The sequence below is a fragment of the Gallus gallus genome, chromosome 19, assembly GCF_016699485.2.
Source record: "Gallus gallus isolate bGalGal1 chromosome 19, bGalGal1.mat.broiler.GRCg7b, whole genome shotgun sequence".
In the NCBI taxonomy this organism is placed as follows: Eukaryota; Metazoa; Chordata; class Aves; order Galliformes; family Phasianidae; genus Gallus; species Gallus gallus.
Genome location: NC_052550.1, coordinates 3,712,932 through 3,734,386, shown reverse-complemented (window position 1 = coordinate 3,734,386; position 21,455 = coordinate 3,712,932). Strand labels below are relative to the sequence as shown.

Here is a 21,455-nt window from a genome sequence, read left to right as displayed (position 1 = left end):
ATGAGTTGTATTCATAGCAGCCTGGGACGTACAACTTAAAATTGTAAAAAAATTGAGACAACAGTTATTTAACCATTTCAGTACAACAAAGGCTTCAGGATTCTTAAACAGGAACTGAGCAGAGGTGACTCTCACCAATAAGTCACTGCTGCCCCTACACACTCCCCATGCCTATAATAAAACACAACTAATTACTGAATCACTTTCATCTTTCTGCAGTTAAACTTTCTTTCTTTCAGAAAGAATGTGCCCACAAGGGTGTCCCCATATTGCACTGCCATAGTACTTTACACACCAGTCAATAACACAAGTGATATTTTTCTTTGGGTGTTATTTTTTTAGAATTGATGAATGGAACTTTCAAGAACAGTATGGATATGTAGAACTGAGTGATTATTTTGCAAATTTATTTCAAGTACAGACAGAACACAGAAAGGCAGATCCAGGGACACAGGAACTGAACATTTCCATAAAGACTAAATAGAAATATTCCTGAGATTTTCTTCATAAAAGGAAAGTCCAACAGCATTAACAATTCATGCCATGGTGTGAAGCCCAACTTCTTGCAAAATGCAACTCATTGTCTTACCTCCAAGTCTCTGAGAAGCCAGGTCTTACTGAAGCCAGTTCCTTTGCTACATTTCTTCACAAGAAGCTTGAGTAAACCAGAGTGGAGAAAGGCATCTTGGACCTCCTGAAAACCATGAATCTACACATACAGATAGACACACATGCAAGTAAATAAATAAATAAGGGAACAATGTATCACAGTGCCTACAGAGACTTATCACATTGCCTACTTATGGTAGGAATTACTTTCATTTGTATCCTTACAAAAAAAAAAAAAAAAAAAAGGAAATAAAAAATACAATTTAGATGCACAGTACTAATTGGATGTCTATTTTGCTTAGACCTCCTTCTTCATATACTTCAAGAACAAGGAAAGGGGCAAGTGAGCTTCAGTCCATTACGTATTAGAGACAACCAAGTGCAAAATGAACTCGTGTTTGCTTCCCTACATGCTTAGTCAATACAAAGGTTGCCCTTGAGGAAGGCAGAATATAAATTCTGCCCAGAGAGCTGTGGATGTCCCATCCCTGGGGGTGTTCAAGGGCAGGTTGGATGGGGGCCCTGGGCAGCCTGATCTAGTGCCTGATTTAGTGGTTGGCAACCCTGCTCATGGCAGGGGTTAGGAACTAGATGATCTCTGAGTTCCCTTCCAACCCAAACAACAATATGATTCTATGATGTGATTCTGGCATCAATCTATTATTATACTCTGTATGTCACGCAAAAATACCTTGAGTGTTCTGTAAAGCCCCTTTAGAGCAAGTGACAAGACCCACGTTGCTTCCACGGCCTCAGCATAACTGCTGTCTATGGTGGTTTGCAAAAGGTGTGTGCATATAAGAACAAAGTGCTGGAGGTACTGTCTCAGCTGGGCCTGGGAATCACTGCCTTCTTGTTCACATTTCTGAATCAGCTGGTAGTCTTTCACTAAAAGACAGAAAAGAGACAGTTCACTACATTCATCTTAAAATGTTGTGTATCAGTAAATATTAGTAAGCTGAGACATGAACACAACGCATGTATGAAGTATACACTTACAATCAGAGCTGCATTAACAAGACTGCAGAAGAACCACCCACCTGCTTTAGCTGTGGCTAAATTACAGCCTTGTACTTAAACTGTTTCAGACTCACTGAATGGCCAAGAAAGTATTTTTATCTAGATATAAAATAGGTTTTTCTTGGCAGCAGCTGATTGTCTGTATATATTTACACATACAAAGTTCAGTATACAAATCAGCCATCATCCTGTTTTACAAATAGGATAGGGAAAATTCTGACCTGCAATTAATATGATGAAATAAATCTTGCAAAGATATGCATTTCATATCACATAATTCTCGAGTTTTTTTTGTCTCAAACTTCAGGGCTATCAAACTGTTTTCATTGAAATGTTCTTCCAGACTGGAGGAACGCAGAGCAAAACCAAACTCCTGACACTTTATAAAACACGTTATTAATGAAGTTAGGCCTTCTTATGGCATGCTTTCTTACAGGACCCATGAAGAACAGCTAACCATGCCATTGCTTCATATACAATCAATATCCAGGCATGGTTTTGCTGCTTATAGCCTTCATTTAGTAGCAGGCAGCACATCTTGCTGACAGTGGAAACAGGCATTCAGAATGGTTTGAGAGGAACAGAATGGACCCTAAGTAGCATGTGGCTACACAGAGGTAGCATGTGCATTTTTAAAGTTTGCAGTTGTTTTAGGACATCTCATCCTTTATAAACTTACTTAAAAAGCAATAAGCAAACCTCTAAAACAGATATAGTCACTTAATCAAAGGCCTATTTCTGAGATTACTCAATTAATAAAATGGTTGACTGTTTCCTAAATCCTCTCCTGAATAAAAATAAATATCAGAGTTTTAAAAAGAAAATATCTCCATAAACTTTACCACAGTTCACAGTTTGGTTTAATCTATGAGCAGAAAATCTGGTGACTTAGTTGTAGCAGAGCTCAAACCCTGCAGACCCACGTGAAGTGTTCTATTAGAAACATGCCTTTGGGTATCCATAAGAAACCTCAAGGAAAAACTCTGCGATTCCTTAATAAAATAAGAAGGTGACAGAACCTGTTTTCCTCTTCCGTGTCTTGATGTCTACTACAACAGCTCTATTTTTCTCAGTGAAATGCTTCAGGATGATCACATTATGAGGCTCGTTAGCATTATCCATGTACACGGAACGAGTCCCCATACACAGCACCTGAAATTGCAGCAAAAATTTCAGTTATGATTGGGAATACTTATTGAAAAATGCAGTCATATTTTATGTTAGTTACACTTGCTCATATTTTTTAGCTGAACAACCTGCTTGCTGCCAGGAATTTGCTGATCTTTAGGGAATGGCAGTTCATTTCTATGAAGAAATGGCTATAACAAACAGCTTAATACAAGAATAAGATCGTTTCACTCCTACAAAAAGCCCCTTTTTATACCTAAACACACTAAGCTGGTTTTCTCAACATAGTTTAAAGCAGTACCTGAGGAAATGCAAAGCAAACCCAGCCACTCTATTCTTCACTAGATAAACATTAATTGTGTGCAAGTGGAAAGATATGAGCTCTGACATGCACCCTATTTTAAGGGTTTACAAAGGATGTCTCCTACTGATAAAATCTGTGATATGTAGAAACAGAAAACTAGAAGATCTAATCAATTTTGTTTCCTTTGCTACAAATAGGCCACTTACCTCAGGAAATCCAACCAGCACCAATAAAGTGAAGATATTGGTGTGCTTCAGCTGGAAGGGAAGCTGCTTGATGCAGTGGTCAGTGAAAGCAGCAATGACACTGTGCCACTGAGCAGAAGAGTTCAAAGATCGAAGAATATCTGCCATGGAGCTTGCCCAGTCCAGACCTACACGACTGGAGAGCAAGAGCAGTGCAGGTTAGGATAGCTGACCAGACACCTACCTGGAACTATTTCCCTCTCAGACATTGTATTGCTGTTAATCTGTCATCATTGTGTCTTTCACAGCATTAATACAACTGCATTTTTCTAAATATTTGAAGCTTTCATCGCAGCTGACAAATGAATTCCCTTTTGCTTTTCATCATTAGAGCATAAACATTCTATTTTTGTTAACAGGTTTACAATCCCAACTCAAAAGTTTGCCTGAATGTTGTGATCTCGAATTCCTAATTTTAGTTTAGAGCTTAAGATATTTTCTTTGCACAACAGCAAGTGGTCTGTTTCCCACATACAGAACTACCTGCACTCGCTGTGGACTACAAAAGTAACTTAAAGAGGCTTGTCTCCTTGCTCTAAAGTTAGTCTTTGAGAAACTCCTTCCTCTCAGATGATCCTCTGGATATTCTGCCTTTTACATGTCTGTTTGTTTTTGAACCTTCCCTATAAAACTTAGCCACAGTGAAAAACAATATTGCCATAAACAGCAAGCACAATATTAATTAGGGCTAGTCATGAGAGCAACTAATAGGTTTCAATTAAAAAAAGCACCTGTCTAAACACACAGCTCCCAGACTGAATAGAAGATGAGTTGTCTTCCAGCCTTCTGGCACTGTAGATGGATCTCCCGCAGCAAACAAACTATGCTTGGTTGAAAGGACTTTAGCCACTGCAGCATCCACTTCTGCAGGCTTCAGTCTCAGGATTAGCTGGCCCAGAAGTCCCAGTGTTAAATGGTAGGTTTCATTTAGGTGGCCAGCATTTGAGATGACAACCTGAAACATCAGTGGCAGTATCTGTTCCAGGTTAATCAAAGACATAGTAGAGCCCTAGGGAAGAAAAAAAAATCACAGTAAGACGGGAATAAACAGGATTTTTAGTCAAAGTCATAGCACACACAAAACCTTCTGTTATAATGCTCTTTCTCATAGGACAAAAGGAAATGAGAAACAAGGTACCCATACACTTCAGTTATGTTGGCATAAAACTGCAAATCTCACATCTCCCTGCAGCTTTATAATATCAGGATTTTCCGCATGAGAGTTTTCCATAAAACTGGAAAAAAAAAAAAAGGCACAGTACAAACTGTATTCAGTAGTAAAACCTCACATGTAAACCTAAAGGTGACAGTTTAAAGTTTGCAGGTGTTGAATGGTGAAGGTAGGCTGCTGTAAAGATAAATTACAATTCCCTTTCCTTTCCCATCACCTGGGAACGAGGCCTTACATTCCTTAGCAGTATGAGTTGGCCTAAGACATTCTGATTCTGACAGCTGCTTTTTGCAACGTGTAAGCAAAAAGGGTCTTTCTCCCATAAGATGCAACTTGCCATGAATTTTGCTTGTGTGATTTGTAACATCTAGTAAACGACCCAGACTGAAAGTAAAAAGAACTCACTGATTTGAAAGGTGGTAACATAGCTGCCAGCAGTCCTAGGATCCTCTTCTGAGAGCACTCAGCAAAAACTTGTTCCTGGCTAGGTATCAGAACCTTCTCTGCTTGCTTCTGAGCTGAATCTTCTGAAATGCAGTCATCCACTTTTCAAATTAAAGCAAAATTTAAAAATAAAAATTAACAGAAAAAAAAGGATAGTTTAATTGATATGGTTGAAAGCCTAAGGATTTCTTTTATCTAAGTTTTATTAAAATTTTACAAAGCTTTATGAAAGTGTATAAAAGATAGCAGGTAAAGAGATTTATCCACACCATCAGAGGGGCTGGAACTGGGTGACCTTTAAAGGTTCCTTCCAATGTAATTCTGTGATTCATTCAGAAGTGTCTACTGAACAGTACTATGGACAGATTCATTTTCTTATCATAACTCTAACAATACTAGACATTAATAGGATAGAACGCCTATCTTCTGGCTCTGAATACATAAGACCACACAAGTATTGTGTTAGCTCAACAGGAGGTATCACATCTATGCGTGAATATTTACCACTGGAACCCTACTCTGATTTCTAGAAGCCTTTGAACAGATTGCAAGGGAGCAGTTGTTCAAAGCAGTATGCTTGGCAGGTTTTTCACAAAGCAAATAGCTCCCTTCCATTACACACATTCGCAAATGCACAAAAATGGGTTAGGAAAAAAAAAATACAGCTGTTTACTTTGCATATGGATGGATGTTTCTGTGACAGGAAAAAGGGGAAATAATCTTTACCTGTTGGGGTAATGTTATCTTCCATAGACAACTCTGATTCTTGTCTCAAAACAGCTTTCTTTGCAGACACAGCATTACGATCACTTTCACTTCCATGTTTTTGTACTTTATCTCCTGCAGGAGACTGGATTTCATTGAGAGTCTCTCCTTTCCCCTAAAAATAAAACAAAGGTACTGAAAGATTAGAAAAATTTAATACCTGCATGAATACCATAAAAAGAGATAGCGAGTAATCTGCACTTGACAAACATTTCTCCTGAAATACCAAAACCTTGCATTGGTTAACTGGATATATATATGCCTTAAGCACCCATATTCAGTAGTTAAATGCTTTCCTACTTTGCTTGTATCTCTGTGCATAAGGTTATTACACTGCCATAGCTTTATGCACCATAGTAAAGCTATAGAAAAGTCTTTTTTTCCACACCTACATAGTGCTAAAACTAGGGGAACTGCAGCCCTTTCAGCAATGTCCTTTGCCCCTTTCCTCCAACATTTTTGCAAATCAACATTTAATTGGCTGGATTTAATTAAAAACAAACCAAGCAACCATTCTCTCCTTGCCCCCCAACTTTTACCTACAGATGAAATCATTACTGTCCATCATTTCCACCATTTCAGCTACATATCCAGAATAGGACATTTAACTTCTGGAAGTCACACAGCTAATTAATATCAGGGCTTCTGCACATAATGAGTACTTACATTACTATGCATAAAGGAGCCTGTGCTTGGTTTCTCATCCTTCCCCTTCCCTGCTTTATCACCAGTATGGCTTTTTGGAGCACCATCCGTGGGAGGACTGACTGAAGCAGTGTCATTCTCTGAGAGGGATTCACCTTCTGGCAACATGCAGAGGAGAGCTAAATTTTTCAGACCTGAAAGCAGAGAAGTTACAAAACCCATTTAGCTTTGGAGTGGCAAGATGGGCAAAAAGCAGAACTGAAACATATTGAAACAGAACTGTAAACTTCTGCTCATGCTTTTTTTTTTTTTTTTGGAATATTGTGGAGTACAACTCCATCAAAAAGATGCTCTCCACCATATTTCCTTACTTTGGTTCACCCATTAAATAATTCTGTGATGAACAGGTGGTGACATTTTCTGCCTCACAAAGATGCCATTGGGGCAGAAGTCCTGAAAATCCTGATGAATTTTAAAAAGTATTGGGGCTACCTTCCAGCACTCTTCATTTTAAACTTCTGACCATTTAAACACCTGCACAATAAAACTGCATTAAAACAGATGAAATGATGAGTGTGTGTAAGTGTGTGGTGATGGTATTTCAGCCATACTAGGGCTGTTAAAAAAAATGCCAATAAATCCATCTGACATCGTGTGTAAGATTCTGGATAAATTCTACACAGATCTTTAGTGCATCACTGTAAGTGTCTGTAAGTAGGTCTTAGTTAACAGAGATCCTCATTTCCAGACAAAGGGGCACCATCCCAGCAACTTACTAGAAATAAGACTAAAAAAACTCTTGCAAATGTATGAGGATCAAAAGCATTCTGCACCAAGTTGTTTGCTTTCCTTCAAACCCTTCAGCTGTCAGTAACATGTCAGTAATAGAACATGAAGCTAGATCAATCTGTTTACAACATCCATGATGGAGAAAATAAAGGCAAAAAAAAAAACCCAACAAAAAATAAAACCCAAGGAGTTGCCAAGATGCCTTTGGTGTTTATATAAGCAGGAAATTAATTTTCTCAAGCACCTATTTTCCATGTTTCCAACGACCCTGAATGACATTTGTTCTGCATTTGCTTTCTACATAAACAATTATTTTCAGTGAAGTACACAGTAGCTTCCCCTTTCCTTTGGAAACTTCAAACTGAGCCATCACAGACTTTTCTGACACTTGCTAGAAACCATTGTTTCAGTGAAGGAAGAGCTGACTCACCTTTTCCTTGCTGTGCTTTCATCAGACAGTCTCCTATGAGCTGTATGCACTGATGCTGTAGAATTCTGGCATGACTAAGGACCTGGGAATCTAGTTTCTCTCCTTCTACTTCCTCTCCATTTGCCAGATCTGCGCTGTAGAGAGTCAAAGCTGCAAACAACAGCCAGGAATAATTGTGGACATATGGTTGGATGAGTCTCTGTCGGTCACTGATTCGAATCGTCATCATTGGATACACTGTGATGCTGTGAGTGGGCAAGTGACTGGAAGAAAAAGTTGTAATATGTAAGTTTGAAATGCAGACCCCATTCTTGACAACCATTGTAGACAGTGACAATAAATACCTTTACATGATGCTATGAATAACCCAACACATTCCACAGTTTCAAACTGTAGATCTTTAAGAGCTGTACACCGTCAAACTCACTGACACAAAGTGTCATTTAACAGAACCTGAGTTGTCCCAGGAGCTCCTGCTCTACAGATACACCTTGTGAAGATATTTGGAGTCAAACATGGAAAGCTATACTGCCAAACCACAGCACTGGATTTGCTCCTCCATTCTGTTACCCAGGGTGGCTAACTCTCCCTCTTCAGCTTTCAGAACCATGGCCAGAAAACGGTTACAATTCCGTTGGTTCAGGGCAGGCTTGCAAACTACAAAGCTTTTTGTTGAACTGGTCCTACATTTGCTATGTTTCCCTCAAGGACGTTAATTAGATGTTCCAATGTCAGATGCAAACTAGCAGGAAGTGATATTAGAATGACTGACCCTACTAAGTAGCTAATTATCACTTTTCTGGCAAGGAAAGCGAGAAGAAAAAAATACCACATATTTAATACCTGTCAGAGTATTTCTTAGCAGAATAACATCCATAGCAAAGGTCAAAGTCATCACACACATTGCAGTTCATTCTCCGACCTATGATGACTCCTTGGCAGTGGTCACAGGCATACTCCATGTTAACCATTTCATGGTCATCCTCATGTCCTTCAGGTTTAACTCCACCTGTGGAACAAGATGTTAAGAATTCTCTGAAAACTTTAGTTGATAAAGGATTTCTTAATTTCAAGTTCACAGTCAGATTAGGAAAAGGAAAGCCTAACGTTTCTAAAATGTTCAAAAGAAAAGTCTTCCATTTGATTGTATGCAATTTAAAGAAACTACTTTGCCTTCAACTACAGAGTTCTAAGGGAGGTTTTTTTAAAGGATTCTTACCAAGAAAACAAGTTTTACATAAATCCATGTCATTGCACTGCAGACAGCGGTAGCGATGCCACGGTGCAATTTCATCACAGCCATCACAGGATATGTCCACATTTAACAAGTCACAGTAACGTGCAACAAACATGTGCATCTAGGGGGATAAATAGACACGGCTTACTTGAGTGTTAAGTTCTGAGAAAGCGCTTCATAGGCAGAAAGCAGAACACTCCCTCTCCACCAAACAAACAAAAAAGCCACCAACAATTCAGATCTCTTCATCATTTCAGACCTTTCAAGGTCTACAAGGAGCCAGGGATCCAACTCATGGAAAACTGGTTTAAGCCAGACGCCTTTCTCTCCTTTATGCTTTTAAAAGCCTCCTAGTTTATCGCTTCTGCAAATAAATAAGCAAATCATGAGGTCACCTTTCTCTGCTTCTCTGGGTCGGCTTGAGCGATCTTTTCATACCAGCTCTCAAACATTATATCCTGGCACTCATCCATCCACTCACAGTTTTGCTTGTAGTCTGCAATTTCATCTTCTTCACTCCATTGACTGAAAGAAATGCAAGTTCAAAATTAAATTTGAACACAACTAGGCTTCCCTCTAATATCATTTGGGGTAGGTTTTGTTTGCTTCTTTTAAACCAAAGTGCTACAACTGAAAAAAACTCCAACATTGTGAGAATTTCACTTCACTGCATTAACAAATGACTACACAGACATTTGTTAATGACTACTCCTTGCCTCTGTGACAAGTTCTTAAATACATACTGGAAGCATAATGCAAAAAAATCAGAAAATTCTACATTTACTAAACTGCTTTCAAAAATGCTGGCAGATCAGGTGAGAAATTTTCATAGCATTTTGGCCTTTACATTTGCTCAGATGAAAGATTTTCATGGCCTTTGCACTAGAAATGTTGCAAAAACTTCAAACACTTGAACACTGGCCACATTTTGCCATACTCAATACTTTTACTGCTTGCTCCAACACCCAGTTCAGGAATCTTTCTTGGTAAAAAATGGTATGAATAATTAAGACCAGGCAAAGGTTGCATTCTTCCTGACTCACCAGATCACACTATCATGAATACTTATGTTTTCCTGTGATGTTGCCATAAGTAGCTGTGGTAACTGAATCTCAACAAAGAAGGAAAGATCAGTTGGTTCCCAACTCATATCCAAAAGGTGAAGGAGAGTCGTCTGCACACAGGATAAGGCAGGAAGTAATGATCTAAAACCAAAACAAGACAACAAAACGTGACATCTCTACCCTCAAGTTTGCCACTTTCATGTGATACTGGACAAAATATTTGGAAGATATTAGCAGGGAAATAGATACTATATTCAAAATTTCTTGTTCCTTTGTGACACTTGGCTATAAACTCCAACAGTTCAAATAAAAGTATTACCAAAACATAGGCTTTAAAGTTCAAGCATGGCTGAAGAATTGTGATATTTCTTGTGGCATCAACCATGCCAATGTATTCTGCAATAAGTTTGTTATTTCTAGTATTTTATTCCTAACCTTCAGGATCACGTGTCTACATCATAACTACAGAATGCCATAATAAGCCAAAGTTTTAACACCAATAAACCTATTATGCCTTCATGCTCAGTATTCATAAAAATGTAATTTAGCATTTTTGGCCACAATATCAAAATTCCTTATTTAGTTTTACAAGTAAAGCAAAATAAAATGGATTAAGACATTAAACAACAAATGAGAAGGAAAGAGATGAAGAAAACCAGAAAAAAAAATCTCACATTACAGGTGAGCAGTGTGCTGTACCTGTCATTAATGGCACTAAATCCCTTCACAGAGTTTACCAGGAACAAAACAAGCTGATAGTAGGACTCCCGAATCTCCTTGTGCAGTGCAGCACCACAGCCTTCCAAGTTTCCAAAGTAGCTAGAAATTGAAGAGGCAGTTTAGTAGTCTAGAATTCATTGCCACATCTTACGTAGCATGATTTGTCCATTGCAAAGAACTGAGCAACACTTTCAGCACTTGCTGCATGTGGAAAGGATGCTAACCTTGTTTAAAATGCAGTCTGGCACTTTCAAAGGAAAGTAAAAGAACCCTGTACCAGTAACCAGAAAAATAAGCTTTTTTACTGTTGCTTTACTGGGTAAGAAACAAAACAATTTGATGAGAATTTAAATTAAAGTAATAACCAGACTCTGCAATCATTTTGTTTGCTGTGATCTGGTTAGAAATGTAAAGATGTATATATGTATATTAGTATTCGTAGCATGATTCAACCACATGATACCTACTGACTTGACTAGGTCCAACTGTGTCCCACTTGAAAATAATTATTCATTTTTTTAATGAAATGTGCAAGATAGGCACAGCAGTGTAAAAGCTAATCTTGATATCGCATTTTAATCATCCATATGAATAATAAGCAACAACGTTTTACTGATTTCAGCATAGATGACTGGAAGAACACAAGAGCTCCAACATACCACGTGGCTGAGACTTGTCCAATAACTACTTACTTTGTGAAATCTTTCTGACAGGCCAGAAGTTCTAAAAGAAAAAGCACACAGGGTGGATGAAAACAGTGGGGCTGCCCGAGTGAATCCAGGCACCGGCGGATTGTCCTGAGCACTTCCAAAATGTTCTGCCCTTGGGATTTTCTCAAAGCAAGAACCTTTAAAACACTGGAGAAGAACAAAACCAACAACAGCAAAAAATGAATAAGAATTTCAAAACTTGCTCAAGGTAAGGCCATAAATAAATAAATGTTAACGAAATTAGTACCTATACTTTCATTTCTATTTCAGCAGCCTTATATTACAGTAGTGACACATAACAGAGGTATTAATACACTCTAATATCAGTAGGAATGAGTGATAAAGCTTCAAATGGAATCCAGCCCTTCCTGCATCAGTCCAAAGTTTAGAGACCACAACAGATCCTGGAAGTCTCTTTCAATTTACACTCTCAGGATGCTGGGTAATTTAATGAAAGATGCAACTAGTTTAGAATTTGTTATTTACTGATAGATCATATCTTCCATGTTTGTAGATAGGAAGCAAAATGCCCCTGACAAACAGATTTCAGGAAGAAAGGTAAGAAATGACCATGTAATTTTGTTCTTCACATTCTAAAAATTCTGCATGACAGAAATGAACCAAAGGAAATAATGCTCTCTACAAGCCTCGACTGGTTGGGGACAATTGAGGGTTGATATGTAAATCTGACAACTGTTTAGGTACAACCTTCTGCTCTTTCATTTTGCCTTGCAGCTAAATTATGTTTTATTCTATCTGAAGAGGTGTGAAGACAAGTTTTGGCATTTTATAATTGACAACATTTACAATTTGCTCACCTTTCATGAGAAAGTGATTGATCTTTAATAAAGTCCAATATGCTTTTCAATATAGGATACTTCTCTTTCAGAGTAGGCACAGCTCTTGGCTCTTCCATTGATCTAAAAGACAGCAGCCTTAGTCTTCCACGACTGAACTGAGATTTTCGTGTGGGAGTGGAAGGAGGTGATGGTACATCTTCTTGCTGCAAAGCTGTATTTTCAGAAGGCTTACTATGAAAGGCAGATACCTCTTCTGTTTGGAGAGGGTCAGAAATTTGTTTAATCTTAGTATCAGATTGTGTTGTTTGCTCCCCCTCTACTGAAACAGAACGAGTTACTCCACTGGAAGACGATGAGTGTGCTGCCTGGAAGTCCGTTTCCACAACAGAGCTTTTTCTTTGGTTTCTATCATTGACATACTGGTGAACGTTATCACCATCCTGGGCTTCCAAGCTGTCTGAAGTTGAACCTTTCGTCTTCGCTCTCACAGGCAGAAAATTCAGTAACAAAAGGCTCTTCTGCATACAAAGCTTTGCTGCAGGATAAAAAATGAGTGTTGAAGTAATGACAACAGAACACCAAACTTGCTATCTATTTTTGTATTTTTAGGAAGAAATAATTTCTTGATTCTTCCGAATCAAAAGAGACAGAAAATGCTGCTTTTCTTAAGTATATAGATCACAATGCTATCAGTTATGTAATTCCAGATTTCCAAATGCTAACTACACAAGCATACAGTAGTCAATATGAACACGTTTTAATCTAATAACCATCAGCTGTTATTGTAATGGCAGTTAGTCGTGGTAATGAGTTTCTACAAAAATAGATGACTAAAAGTTCAGAACCAGGTGCCCTAAGTGATGAGGCACTCCCTGTACAACTTTCTATTTTCTGAAAAGAAAAAAAAAAGCAAAACAATTTCAGCTCATGTAGCTTACACTAATTATCTCCCAAATAATCATAAAGTAACCCAAGTCTTTAGCTTACCTCTTACAGAAAATACAATTACCAAGATTTACAAGGTAATGCTTTACTAAATCACCAGGAATGCTCGTGTACTCAGAAGGCACTACTTACCAAGAGTTTCTGGGTTCACCTCACTTGCTTCTGTGCTCTGCTTCTCCTCAGTATCATTCCCCCTACCCATCAGGGATTTCTGTTTCATTTCCAACTGTAGACAGGATGTTAAAATAGTTAAAACATGCCTCTCCCTACATATCTATACAGCAAGGCCCTAAGAAGATTGCATTGCATTAAAGGAATTTACTCTCAGGAGCAGATGACGTTATTTATTATTCTCTAGTACAGAACAAAACAGTCTAAAAGAGCAGTACCTAAGCTCAGAGCAGGTAACCTAGCCTTGTACCAAGATGCTCATTTGGTAAGCTGTAACCCTTCCCTGCCACATGACAGGGTGTGTATCCTCTGCCCTATAAGAAAAAGGCTTCTCCATCACCCCTACCTCTCAGGAAAATACGTACAACTAGGATGAGATAAGATTCTCTAAAAGCATCATGTCATTTCACTGACAGTACTGACAGATGTCATTGCCACTGCAGCCTCTACACAGAATGCAAATGGAATGCAAACATCACCTGTCAGGCAACAAGTACAGTGCTGTTACTCATATTAACACACATCTGTACTCATTGTATCTGCAGCGTTTATTCATGCTGCAGGGCATGAATTGTCTGTCTTGCAGGACAGAAAGACCAGAAGTGACCTGAACAGTCAAACTGCCCAGCTCAAGGCTGAAGGGCTGACAAAAGCAGCAGGAAAGTGGGCCACAGACTTGAATTAGCTGTTCTCAAAGGCCACACAGCTGTTAACATTTAAAATCTCCTGCAGACTACTGAAATCCAAGTAAAGTTTGGCTCTCTGCAGTGGCAGGTGATGACGCAGACACCTCTCACCAGGTTGGGAGCTGCTGACATAGGCTCTTGACATGAGCCTTATGTTCTAGAGAACGCTATGTGCAAAGAACATACACTGAACTGCAGCCAGTTACTTGCTTGTCAAAGATGCAATTATTTCCTTTTCTGTAAGGGCTGCGGAATGGTGAGAAATAACGTTTAAGATGTTTATTTCTACACCACACCTCCAAAGACCTCTCGCTGTTATGCAAGAACCTTCCTAACTACCAACACACAAAGCTCCTGAAACATAACAAAGATAATTGATTTTGAGTGCAATTCAGTCCTAAACACTCGTGATCAAACATCTGGAGCTGAGAAGGAGAGGAATGTAGGAATGCATTTAAATATTTAAGTTCAAAGCTTATGAAAGGCTATATGTTCTTCCCAAGTGAAAATATTTGACCTAGAATCTAATAGAAAACATGGCTCCACACAACTCCATAACAGTGCACTGCAATACATTAAGGTAAACAACATTAATAGATATCCTCCTGAGCGATCTTACCATCCATATTCTAATTGAATCAGCCAGGGAATATACTTGTGCAAACTCATCACTCAAAGGCACCTTGCCTCCACTGTTGACTGGAAATGAGAGAAAGAAGAGTCCTGTTTATTTACAGCTCCCTTCTTATATAACGTGACTACTTAACTAAAAAATTATGCTAGAACCTTTGTCTCTTAGTGATTATCTGGAATGATGCCTGTAAGAAAAATAACAAATAAAGCCTGCCAACTTTCCTGCACCTTGAATACATTAACTGCACCTTGAATACATTAACTGCACCTTGACAGAGCTATTTGCAAAGTTAAATTACAAATATCTTTCTCATCTCTTCCAAAATTGATGCCTGCATTCATGGAAAATAAAAACTTCACCCTATACATGCAGATATTACTAAGGCAAACTGATATGAGAACGATCAAAACTGCTTGGTATTAACTCAATTAAATACATCTGCAGAGCTTTATCTTCTTTCTCTTTTTTTAAATGCCACAGATTTCTGGAATAGACTTTCAAGATCAGCTTACAAAAATTAAACATGACAAAATAGTTTCCATCAAAACTAGCCTGATAAATGCTATGGAGAAAGAGATATTCCTGCTAAGGGTTTCCTTTCTCCTATTAATCAACTTCTACTTTATTTTTCCCTCTTCTTTACAGCACCAACAGTCCATAATTGGCATGGCCTATGTCAGCCTGGGTCCAGAAGCTGGTCTGCCCCAACAAGACTAAGACAGATGACCCTATTAACAGTAGGACAGATATCCTACCCGCTCATTAAAATACTCCTGAGTTACCAGCTTTCAGTCTTACTCAGAAAATTATATCAAATGTCAGACAGACAAAATGACTGAAGGCAGTAACCCCTTGACTCATTGAGTCAGTCTTTATGTCAATCATTTTTACACACAACTTTAAAGCTCACAAAGGAAGACGTTTAGCCTGAAGGTTGTGACAGGAAATGAAGGTGCTTAGATTCTTCTACAATGAAAACCTTCAAAACCAAATAACATCTTATTATCCAATACTTTAAGTATATCTATGAGCTTGAAGGAAACATGGGGTAAATTAAGAAGTTGTTCATTTTATCTACTAAAATATAAAAATTGTAATAAGGTACGTTATGCAAGTTACAAGCAATATATTTCCCTTTATTTTAAATAACTAAATGAATATGTTCTGAAGATGCCAAAGTCAATTTCCAGAGTATGACATACTGGGAGGTAATTCACACCTCCCCAACAACCAAGACTTAAAAATCTGTGCAAGTTGATGCTAGCTTTTCAGAAAATGCACCAGGAGATACAAAATGATTTAAGAACTGCTCACCACTGGGAGCCACACAGAGGAAATCACTACTCTCTTGATGTGCCTTTGTAGTAAGGCTTCATCAGTACTTTTGAATGGCTATTAATATTTGTTCAAAGTTCTGAAGACAAAGGTATATATTAATAAAGCACACACTCCAGAGTTAAGGCTTACCTACTCTGCATAAAGGATGACTTCCTTGTACAGGACAAAACATCTTTCTAAAAGTCATCACACCAAACTGATTTTTTCAAAGCTTATAACCTGAACTATAAGCCAGCCTCTCACAAACATTAATTCTTCATTATTAAGATAGTCTAATGTTAGAGTTACCATATTTCTGAAGCTTCTCATATAAAGCTGGAGTGAGATACACCAAAGCAGCAAACGTTGAGTTCACAGCTCGATCAACAGTAGAACCAGCAACTGTATCTGTTTTTGGGGTCTGTTTTCTGCATGTCTGTACAAGTCCTTTGAAAAGTTCGGATTTTTGCCCACTGAAATCCTGGGCAGGATCTGATCTGGCAAAGTCGATCAGAAAGTTACGGCAGTCATCCTGGTGAGAGCTCCTAGCCTGAAAGGAACATCAGAACACATTTACTTTAATATGGTGTGAAAAATTGTTGTGGATTGTTTCTACTGTAGGCCAATTTGCACTGTAAGACTGCAAGTTGGAAACTAATAGAAGGGCTCAGAACAACAGTTTCTCTCTTCGATATTTAAAACATCTGATGCAAGTGGTAACAACTGTAGCACCACAGCATAAATAGCCCATGCATTCTTGTTTAAGTCCAGATGAAGCTGTATGATACATAAAGATTTCAAGCCAATGAAACAAAAGCAGTGACCTAAGTACCTCTTTTTTATCTTGGTGTCCTCTGCTGGTTTCACTGGCTCCTGGCTCTGCCTCAGGACACATCTGATGCCTGAAGACAGGTTTCCACAATGGAGAATTAAGAACTGATGTTACTTTCAAAGGGGGCAAATCTGCTTCACTACCTAGCTCTGCAAGAAATTCAGAACAGACACTTCTGTTACTAAGCAGTTGTGTTCATTTATATTATTTTCATTGGTTCATAAAAGTTAAACATTCACAGGATTAAAAAAAAAAAATCAAATGACTGAACAAGCAAATGAAAAACATTCTCCAACTTCCATTTCTCTCATATGGTGCAGATGTACCCTTAGATGTACCCTTTCTTCAATGACAGCATCAGTATCTTACATTGCAGCGACAGTATCTCACATTATGAACGGACTTTCACTTGAACATTTTTGCTTTACCTACAAGCACAGAAATCCACCAATTTCCAAGACAGTTTAAGAGTTTTTTTTCTTCTCCTACTGAATACATGTAATAATCTGCTAGATGTAAGCATGCTCATATTACAAAGGAGTAAATGAGTCCATGGTAAGAACAAATCAATTAGTTTCCTAGGTTCATAGGTAAGCACACGCCTGATATTCCTAGGTAAGTAAGGACTACTTGATTGCAGCAGAACTCTTTAACCACATTTCATTTCTTCAAAATGGTAAAATAATTCAGGTTTTGGAAGCTAGCTAGAAATGGTCTGGTTTTCAAATGAAAGAATAAACAACTACATCTATTTTTACTTATGGCATCCATCTCACATACTGTTATCTTAGAATCACAGAAGCATTAAGGTTGGAAAAGACCACTAAGATTACAAAGTCCAACTCCAGCCTACCCCCACCATGCCCACTGACCACATCTCCAGGCAGTGATCCCACCACCTCCCTGTGCAGCTGTGCCACTGCATCACTGCTCTTTTTGAGAAGAATTTTTTTCTAGTATCTGACCTGAACCTCCTCTGGTGCAACTTGAGGCCATCACTTCTCATCCTATCACAGTTACAGGGAGCAGAGGCTGAACCCCACATCGCCACAACCTCCTTTCAGGCAGATGTAGAGAGCAGTAAGGTCTCCCCTGAGCCTTCTCCAGACTGAACAATCCCAGTTCCCTCAGTCACTCCCCATCAGACTTGTGCTCCAGGCTCTTCACAGCTCCACTGCCCTTCTCTGGGCACACTCCAGTGTCCTTCTTGTAGCCAATGGCCTAATACAGTACTTGAGGCATGGCCCCACCAGAGGCCCAGACCCTATGCGTGCTCTACTTCTGGAGTTAATCTTAGTTAGTGAATTCAAATTTAAAATCAACGCCAGATGTTCACATTAAACATTTTAAATCACTGAAATTTCTGTTCTATGCTCTGTATTTCTTTTTCCCAGTTTTCTGGCTCCACTTTACCTCCAGCAATGCGTTGAATCACAGCGCTAGGAAACAACTGTAAAAGGGAAGGTACCACGTGGCACCACAAGCTCAGGAGCTGTGATGTGCACTCACCTCGTTGAGATTTCAGGGCCATGCTTCGGGAAGCCAAGCGCCCCATCAGCCGGCACACTAGAAGCTGTAAATCCAAGCCCCAAGAAACGGCGACATCGGGGAGGCCGTAAGCAGTGACGGTGAACTTGTAGCCCCACTCATTATTACTGCTGTCAGAGTGAAAGAGAAACTGCAGCCGTGGGCCAGCCTTAAAGGTCACTTTCTACAGAGCAACAAAACAGTCATTTTGCCAAATGTACATGACAGGAAGACGTATCAGGGTAATGAATTTCCTTCAGCAACTGCGGTTTTTCAATATTGTTTTCTGCATAATGGATTTAATTTCCCCACCACATGAACGAGAAACCCATAGTATAAGCCAGCAAGATTTCTTAATCGATATCTCAATATGACATATTATAGATGATTGAGCTTTTGAAGTTGATGCCATAATACAACAATACAGAAGCATCCCATTTCAGCAGGCGTCATCAGAGAAAGGGAGTAGCCACAGGAAGCATCAAGCTCATCTCATGCTAAAAATTGCAAGGGCACAGTGCCAAAGGACAAATTTTACCCATGTAGTTAATTGTAATTAAATATGATTATTACTTTCAATTATGATGAATTGCATCTTTGATTACAGGAAGAAACCAGGATTCTTTACTCATTCGCTCCTTTACTTGCATCATTACAGAATTTCTTCCCCACTCTTGCCCCCATCCTTGATGGGGACTAATCACACAAGCAGACGTGATTTTAGACAGCAGCTTTTCCACGACAATCACAAGAATTTCCAAAGATTTGAATTATTATTTGGTTCAGAATTTTAAAGGTGCTCACCTTGGGCCACTTCTCAGTGCCAACCTTTGTATCATAACGAGTTTTTGCACCCCTGGCGTCAGTAAACTCCAGGTAATCATACCTGTGAAAAGTACAGTTGGTTACTTCCAAATTTACTATGTAAATTCTTGGGGAAAACATTTCTGTTCGGATTTTCACAAGTCCATCACCTCAGAGTCCAAATACCCCACCACACCTTACAGAAGTACAGTTCCATTGCTTCATGTGACTGCTAGGGAATTTATTTCATGCTTCAGTGCAATTGTTTCAGCAAACACAGACTTGCTCTCCTGTAGAACTTTCCCAACCCTTCAGAATTGGTAACGGGTACCAATTTTAACATCTGGCATATGTCTTAAGACAACAGTAACCTGGTATGTTACAAAAAAAAGAAAAAACAACCCAAAAAAAGCAAAAATATAAATGAAAAACACAGCAGTTTTGCCTAAAGATGGTGAAATAAATACCACAGTTAGAAACTTTCTAAGTTGTAGTGGTCAATGCAACATTACAAGATAGGTCAAAGCAAGCAAGATTCAGAGAGTAATAGAAACAGCTTGCCTGCTCAATTGTGAGGAGAGGTGCCTTTCAGCACAAGATTAAGACATTCAGAATAACACCCTGCATGGTAAGCAGGACAATGAAGAAATTGAAATGGCACTCTTGGAGCGAGAGAAGCATTCCTTGCACAGTGGAGCATGACTTCATCCTCTGCAAATGCATATTGGAATCCTCATACAGCTATTAGAATTCAGCACTGCACAAGATTAAATTACCTCCTTTCAGTTTCACATTTTTCATCAAATTCCACCTCAAAGTAAGATGCCCCATGGCACAGGAAGACTGAGACCTCATGGCAATTATTTTCATAGTTATGAGGAGATTCCACTGTCCACGTTCGCAATACGACAGGCTGTTCTTGCTGCCAGCTTTCAATTTCCATCTGCATAATGAAAATGTAAAGCATTAAAAAAAAGAAAATCACACTAGATTGTGTCTATTCATTGAAGTTGCCAGATGTACACACAACTTCCATATCAGAAGAGGTATTTCCAGTTCTTCATCTATAATAGGACATTCCATTACTTATAAATGTTTTCTATGTCCTTTCAAAATTCTCAACAACAGAGCTGAGTTTCCTATGCCTTTCTTGCAATTTACCTTTTGTTTTGCTGTACTTCTTTGGTTTATTTTGTGTTTTGTAAAGCACTGCATAATTGTGGTACAATTAAACAGCATTTATGCACACATACTTTAAAATAAGCATTAAAAAGATCACTTTTATAACATCAGAAGAACTGACAAGAGTTCCAATTAAGCAAAGTGTTCAAAAGCATTAACAAAATTTGGAAGAAGTAGATGCTCACAGGTTGGAACTGTGTCTTTAGTTACCTTATGAGGCTCACTACAAAGCTTTTTCAGTGGTTCTACCAAAGTGCTGAATTCCTGTAGCAGAGTACAATATGGAATGTCTAAAGTGCAAAAATCCAACAAGAAGATGACCTAGAGGAAAACACAGCTGTCATTAAAACACACATAACAATAGCCACGCTACCCACGTATAGTACAGAGCTCCAATATTCACTTACCAGCTGACGAGTTGCCATAGCAAATACAGAATTACTTATTTTTTCTACTATTGTTTTGCCACTATATTGGGATAGAAGTGATTGCAAAATCATTCTGACATTTGTCAGGAACTGGCCCACATCTAGAGAGAGGGGGAAAAAAAAGAAACAAATAACAAACAAGAAGTGATTTTACATAAAATTTCAGACATCACATTTCCATTGAATACTTGGCCCAGTTAATTATTCCACAGTGCAATGCTGCATTAGAATAAAGACACTTTTGAAAGATGCTGTAGTAGAACACCTCTAAGTAATTCCTTTCTTCCAGCTAACACAAACATCTAGGAAAATACAGACTACAACAGAGTTTATCAAAATAAAGGGCATATAAAAAAGCCAAAGTGTTCAAATGAATGTCTGTAAAAGCATTTTCTTTCTTTCAACAGTTTAGTCTCCAAACATACTGGAGCGTTTTCTGAAGATTCTTCCAACGTAATTTTATCAGTACACCTAAAATTCTTCATCATATCACAGGCATATCACCATATCATATTGCCTGAAATTCCTTCCACGAGAGATTACAGGCAACAGCTGGTGGACCCTTCCTATGCTATTTGTTAAATCACATTGAAAAGTCCTGCATTATGCCACCTTTAGCTCTGTATTCAACCCCATCACTTACAGTTCTTTAGTATTTCTACAGCAAGATCCTTGGCTGAGCTATCGCTCCCCTTAAGCTGCAGGTAGCACCATGAAAGGAGGCTGCCCTGAACAGACCAGAATAGGGAAGACAGGACTGTGCCGCTCTCCTGCTGCGCAACATCCAGCATCATCATTTCACACTGAAAAATAACAGAACAAAAGGGTATCTCTTCTGCTGCAGAATG

General features: G+C 38.7%; 1 protein-coding gene across 1 annotated transcript in view; it reads right to left on the bottom strand.

Annotated features, from left to right (window-relative positions):
• Positions 1-21,455, bottom strand: part of ZZEF1 (zinc finger ZZ-type and EF-hand domain containing 1) — a 54,145-nt gene that overhangs the window by 13,439 nt on the left and 19,251 nt on the right. The window contains exons 19-44 of the mRNA NM_001389530.3: positions 21,251-21,410; positions 20,587-20,708; positions 20,390-20,500; positions 19,774-19,940; positions 18,998-19,079; positions 18,176-18,377; positions 16,667-16,815; positions 16,144-16,384; positions 14,503-14,582; positions 13,159-13,252; positions 12,100-12,616; positions 11,264-11,428; positions 10,551-10,670; positions 9,831-9,992; positions 9,183-9,312; positions 8,770-8,908; positions 8,394-8,559; positions 7,551-7,813; positions 6,353-6,525; positions 5,648-5,801; positions 4,883-5,022; positions 4,038-4,315; positions 3,268-3,442; positions 2,649-2,781; positions 1,301-1,497; positions 590-709 (exon numbers count right to left, since the gene is read on the bottom strand). Coding sequence (NP_001376459.3) covers positions 590-709; positions 1,301-1,497; positions 2,649-2,781; positions 3,268-3,442; positions 4,038-4,315; positions 4,883-5,022; positions 5,648-5,801; positions 6,353-6,525; positions 7,551-7,813; positions 8,394-8,559; positions 8,770-8,908; positions 9,183-9,312; positions 9,831-9,992; positions 10,551-10,670; positions 11,264-11,428; positions 12,100-12,616; positions 13,159-13,252; positions 14,503-14,582; positions 16,144-16,384; positions 16,667-16,815; positions 18,176-18,377; positions 18,998-19,079; positions 19,774-19,940; positions 20,390-20,500; positions 20,587-20,708; positions 21,251-21,410 — 4,440 coding nt within the window. The remainder of the gene's footprint in view (positions 1-589; positions 710-1,300; positions 1,498-2,648; positions 2,782-3,267; positions 3,443-4,037; positions 4,316-4,882; positions 5,023-5,647; positions 5,802-6,352; positions 6,526-7,550; positions 7,814-8,393; positions 8,560-8,769; positions 8,909-9,182; positions 9,313-9,830; positions 9,993-10,550; positions 10,671-11,263; positions 11,429-12,099; positions 12,617-13,158; positions 13,253-14,502; positions 14,583-16,143; positions 16,385-16,666; positions 16,816-18,175; positions 18,378-18,997; positions 19,080-19,773; positions 19,941-20,389; positions 20,501-20,586; positions 20,709-21,250; positions 21,411-21,455) is intronic.